Source organism: Triticum aestivum, chromosome 2B, assembly GCF_018294505.1.
Source record: "Triticum aestivum cultivar Chinese Spring chromosome 2B, IWGSC CS RefSeq v2.1, whole genome shotgun sequence".
Lineage (NCBI taxonomy): Eukaryota > Viridiplantae > Streptophyta > Magnoliopsida > Poales > Poaceae > Triticum > Triticum aestivum.
In genome coordinates, this window is record NC_057798.1 from 631,291,163 (window position 1) to 631,297,186 (window position 6,024).

Sequence of the window (6,024 nt, forward strand, 5' to 3'; positions counted from 1 at the left end):
CACAGGCGGCGGCAAGGGGAGCAGGTGAGGAGGGAACTGCCCAGGGGCGGCTAGGGTTTTCTCTCCCGGGCCGTCCACGGGAGCGGGTCGCATGCAGTGCCCGCGGGTGGTTGGTGTTCGGGTGTAGGTCTCTTGTTTTTCTGCAACTGCTGGATTCTTCTCTGCTATGGCTGCACATGACTACTTTCCCAATGACGGCTATCTCGTCACCAAAATGGCACTACCTGGTGATGGTAATGCGATTGTAATGCCTCTTCATCCACCATGCTGTATGTGTTCGTATCCCTTTTCGTTAGGGACCGTGTCTAGATTATTAGTACTATCAATTAATTTGGACATGTCGATATCAATAATATCTACCTGATTATATGTCTATACCATGTGTATGATTACTGTTCATTTGATCTTCACGCTTATTATGTTCGTGATGAATTATCTACACATTTCAGGATTAAACGATACGGAAATTTCTTAAATATTAAACATAGATAATTTGGACACTCTATTGAAGTAATTTTATGACAGGTTGTTTTAATACTCTAGAAAATTTTATCATCAAAATGATACACAAACTATTGAAGATATTCCAAGAAATAGGAAAGACGACTAGGCAGCAGGACAGCAGCAGAAGGGAGGAAACTCTTGGAAACTTTTAAGGCGACAGCAGGAGAGCATTGCATCTCGCACAGTGGCGCAGCATAGCTCCGGCTTTGCGCAGCACAGCTGCGCTGCACAGCTGCCTGCGCAGACGCTCCCTCTGCCACCCCATTAATGCCGACCCCATCCCCCTTCCCACCCCCACTCCTCCTTCCTTCACTTCCCTTTCCTTCCCTTCCTTTTGCCCCCCTACCTTCCAACCATCCAAGAAAACCCCAACCCACAACCCAAGAACACGACAAGAAGCTGGGGTACTTCCGCACCAAAATCTGCATACGGACAGATTGGTTTTGGTTAACTCTCCCAGCAAGTCCTTGGCGGCCATGGAGAGGGAAGGGGGGCCCAAGTTCGAGCGGAAGGCCGGAAGAGGGGGCGATGGTAGAAACGCTGGTAGTAATGGCGGCGGCGGCGGCGGGGGCGGCGGCAGTGGCGGGAATGGGAGGTGGAAGTGGAGCGGAGTTTGTGGTAGCGGCGGCGGCGGCGGCGGCGGCCACAGACAGTACCCGATCATCCAGGCCTATCCGGCCCTCCTGCCCCTGCCTATAAACTCCGGCCGCGCGCATAATAACGGAGCGGTCGCGCTGCCCCTGCCGCCGCCTGTGCTGCTGTACCTGCAGCAGCCGCCGCCGCTGCACCTGCTCCCCGCGGCCGCCACGTGCTACGGGAAACCCATGGCCGGCGCGGCGCAGAGGGGGGCAATGTGGACGCACCGGCCATCCAAGAAGCCGCCGCCGCCCCCGCACGCCGTCACCGCCGCGCTGCTGCCGCTCCCGCAGGGTAAAAGGCACCTTTTTCTCGGTTACTTCCCGCATCTTTGTTTTTGTATTTTCTACTAGTAGTTCATAGTATATAATACCTGGGTGGTGGTGTTCCCCCACCTAAATATATTACTCAGTGTGAGCTAGTTTTTACTTGCAGCTATTATTTTTATGGGTGATGATGATGCATAGTTTGATGTGAAGTGGTGTCTGCTAGCTGTATAGTTAGGGATTAATTCGCTTGTCATACAAAGGTAATGCAGTACAGTGTTTTCGGATCAATGCCACAGTGCTGTATAGTTAATCAGATGAAATCTTAGGAAGCTTGTGATTTTATGGATTTCTACTTTTGACTGTATGCTTGTCTGTTGTCCCTTTTGTGCCATATATATTTGGATTAATCTGCATTCCATGGGTGGGATGCAATTTTGACTGCCTGAGCCGAGACACAGCCAAGGTGCTATTTGTGGTACTGCGGATGACACCTTTTTCTCTTGAAAGTTAGATCCCTTTCCACTCCTCATGAATGGGGCGTGGTTATCTTTTGGGAGAATCTGTTGGTAAAAAAAAAGTTCCATTACCTCCTCTTCCTTTTTGTTGGTACAGTCATGTACCATTATCTTGGTGCTTCTGCTACTGCTACCTATTTGCTTCATAGTTGCACTTGTTATAGATATTGGTCTTATCATTCTCTTGCTTTTAGTTGAGAAGTTCTCTTCCTGTAACCACTACTAGTACATATGATTAGATTCTCTGGTTCCTTACATGTCAGTATCAATGTACTAGCAGATGCCAAGACGCTTCCGCACAAAAAGTTCTCCATACGTGAGAAGAAGGCATCTGATGTCGGAATGGATCATGCAAACGGCCATCATAGGCCCTCAAGCAATCACCAAAGAAGTCCCATTGCGCGGAGACCGGACAATGGGGGGATCGAGGGGGCTGTGATTCCTCTATCTGCAAATTATTTCCTTGTGCGGTTCAGTCCGGATCAAAAGATTTTCCAGTATGATATTGACATTACCCCTCATCCATCCAAGGAAACAGCAAGAATGATCAAGAACAAGCTTGTTCAAGAAAATTCAAGTGTTCTCTCTGGTGCGCTGCCGGCCTTTGATGGCCGCAGGGACCTTTATAGTCCTATTGAGTTTCAGGAGAACAAGGCCGAGTTCTTCGTCAATCTCCCAGTTGCATCAGCACGATGTCCAGTAGATAAAAAGAATGGCCACATGCTTGACAAACAGAGTTTTAAAGTTTTCAAGGTGAACATTCGATTGGTTTCGAAGCTAAGTGGTGAGGACTTGAATAAGTATTTGACCGAAGACAAGGATGGCATTTCACTCCCTCAAGATTACCTCCATGCGCTGGAAGTCATCTTGCGAGAAGGTGCCATGGAAAGTTCCGTTCTGGTAGGCCGGTCTTTGTATCCACGCTCTATGGGAGAAGCAAGGGAGATTGGTGGTGGGGCTGTTGGATTAAGAGGTTTCTTTCAGAGCCTGAGACCAACCAAGCAAGGTCTCGCCCTTAATGTTGACCTCTCACTCACAGTATTCCACGAGAGCACCGGCATGATTGTGTACTTGCAGAAGCGCTTTGACTTCTTGAAGGACCTTTCGCATCAAAAAACTAGGGCTTTGTCAGAAGAGGAGCGGAGAGAGGTGGAGAAAGCTTTGAAGAACATTCAGGTTCGCGTATGCCATCGTGAGACCGACCAAAGGTACCATGTGCATAGCTTGACCAAGGAGACAACCGAAAACCTCAAGTTTCGAGATCGAAGTGCCAAAGATCTTATGGTGGTGGATTACTTCAAGGAGCAATACAACCATGATATACAGTTCAGGAACATGCCATGCTTGCAGATTGGTAGGAGCAAACCATGTTATGTGCCAATGGAGCTTTGTGTAGTTTGTGAGGGTCAGAAGTTTCTTGGCAAGCTCTCAGATGAACAAACCTCCAAGGTTCTCAGAATGGGGTGCCAAAGACCAAGTGAAAGAAAGGGAATCATAAAGGGCATTGTCGAAGAAGAATTTGGTGCTGGAAGGTATGGTTCATCATACTTGTCTTGTAATAGTTTTGCAGCAGCACTTGTGAACTATAGAAGTGTCTTTTGTTCTAAACTCTATGACTCTGTCATGCAGATTTAATCATAGCTACCTTACTCTTCTTGCAGTAATTCTTACGCCGACCAATTCAATCTCCAAGTGTCGAAGGACATGACACAACTCTCTGGGAGGGTTCTCTTGCCGCCAAGACTCAAGTTTGGTAGTGGAGGGCGCATTACGGATATGACGCCACACCGATTTGATCGCCAATGGAGTTTGCTGGACAGCCATGTTACTGATGGCTCCAAGATTAAAAACTGGGCCTTGATAAGCTTTGGTGGTACCCCGGAGCAGCACTCCTACATTCCAAAGTTTGTCAACCAGCTATCAAGTCGGTGCGAGCAGCTTGGGATTCTTCTAAACAAGAAACCCGTCATCAGCCCATTGTTTGAGCGGATTCAACTTCTCAATAATCCTGGCATTTTGGAGAGTAAATTGGGGAAAATTCAAGAAGCTGCATCAGGCAACCTGCAACTACTAATCTGTGCCATGGAACGTAGGCACCGTGGCTATGCTGATCTGAAGCGGATTGCTGAAACGTCCATTGGTGTTGTGACACAGTGTTGCCTGTATCCCAACTTAAGCAAGCTGACCGTGCAGTTTGTGGCCAATTTAGCCCTAAAGATGAATGCTAAGCTTGGGGGCTGCAATGTTTCCCTCTATAACAGCCTGCCATGTCAAATTCCTAGAATATTTTCAGATGAGGAGCCAGTGATGTTCATGGGTGCTGATGTCACACACCCTCACCCACTCGACGACTCGAGCCCATCGGTGGTCGCCGTAGTTGCAAGCATGAACTGGCCTGCGGCAAACAAGTACATTTCCAGGATGAGGTCGCAAACGCACCGGAAAGAAATAATCGAACACCTGGATGTGATGACTGGTGAACTACTTGAAGAGTTCCTGAAAGAAGTTGGCAAGCTCCCGGGTAGAATCATATTCTTCCGGGATGGCGTGAGCGAGACGCAGTTCGACAAGGTCCTCAAGGAGGAGATGCATGCCCTGCGAGTGGCCTGTTTGAGGTACCCAGGCTACAAGCCCCTGACCACGTTCGTCGTGGTTCAGAAGAGGCATCACACCAGGCTCTTCCACAGGGAGAAGAACGGTGGCTCCACACACTATTCCGATCAGAACATACCGCCGGGGACGGTCGTCGACACGGTGATCACACACCCGAGGGAATTCGACTTCTACCTGTGCAGCCACTGGGGCACCAAGGGGACGAGCCGTCCAACTCATTACCACGTCCTGTTGGACGAGAACAGGTTCCAGTCCGACGAGGTGCAGCAGCTGATACACAATCTTTGCTACACTTTCGTGCGGTGCACCAGGCCGGTGTCCCTTGTGCCCCCTGCGTACTATGCGCATCTCGCCGCGTACAGGGGCAGGCTGTACCTTGAGAGGTCAGATTCGGTGGCCACCAGCTGCACGACTCTGTACAGATCCACTCCATTGCAGACGACGCCCCTGCCTAAGCTCAGTGACAGCGTGAAAAGGCTCATGTTCTACTGCTGATGCTCTGCTGTGTGCCTTGGATCTCATGGCATTTTGCGTATTTTCTTCTTCTGCAGTGTATTCTGCATCTACCCGAATTTATATATTTAGGAAACATGTATAGTGTCTCCTTGGACAATGATCATGCGTATGGCAGTGGCATCTTACAGTGGTTGGATGTTGGTGCTTGGTTGCATTATGCAAAATTCTGATGCCAAACTGCTTGCATTTCTAGAGACGTACCGCCTATGCTGCTATGCTGGGGCTTTGCCTTTTGTACAACCTGGATGGTGAAATTGGTCCTTTTGTTTACACTAAAATCCCTTTATTCATGCATGGGCAGAGTCAGGGCATCTCCAACTCTGCCCCTAAATCGGACACCTTATCCGTCTGCCGACTGGTGGGACTAGTTCACGGTCAGTGATATGGGAGCCGGTAATTCACATAAAATGGGTGATATTTTGTATGTTTTTACTAAACCAAGCACGCTACACTCAAAGTAATTACGGAAAATAGCATAACTCATCCATGCAAATATCTCTAGTACAACAATAGTTCAAATTCAATGAGATAACCAGATGTTCAACAAGTTTTTTGAAATCATCTATTTCAAATCCAATGATACTAGAGCCAGAGCCGACACATGTCGTCCCACACAAACTGCCCATTGAGCTTCATCCAACAATGTATGTGCGTGAATGGATGCACTTGGTCCTGTAGTACGTCATGTGTTGAGGGACATTCCCCACGGATGAGACCCGGCCAGGGAAGATCCGACAAGGGCCTGGAAGTGTAACCCAGCCTGGGTCAGAAGACCTTTGCGGGAGATGACGTGAGCTGAAGAGGTCATGGGCCAAAGGAGAAAATTGTCCCAGGGAACCGGCCCGCGATGGATTCCACGCCAGACGGACTACACCTAAGCTTGGAAGACACAAAGGTTTAAGAGGCTTAGAGTAGGACTCTTATTACGGGCGAGGCCCGAAAACCTATTGTATACCAGGTAACCCGGCCTA

The 6,024-nt window shown here is 48.8% G+C and overlaps 1 protein-coding gene across 1 annotated transcript; it reads left to right on the forward strand.

Annotated features, from left to right (window-relative positions):
- Nucleotides 1-805: 805 nt before the first annotated feature.
- On the forward strand, nt 806-5,323 carry LOC123046407 (protein argonaute 7). Its single transcript, XM_044469770.1, has 3 exons — nt 806-1,434; nt 2,205-3,456; nt 3,586-5,323. Exons 1-3 carry the CDS (start codon nt 981-983, stop codon nt 5,030-5,032), a joined length of 3,153 nt encoding a protein of 1,050 aa, XP_044325705.1. The 5' UTR covers nt 806-980; the 3' UTR covers nt 5,033-5,323.
- Nucleotides 5,324-6,024: the final 701 nt, after the last annotated feature.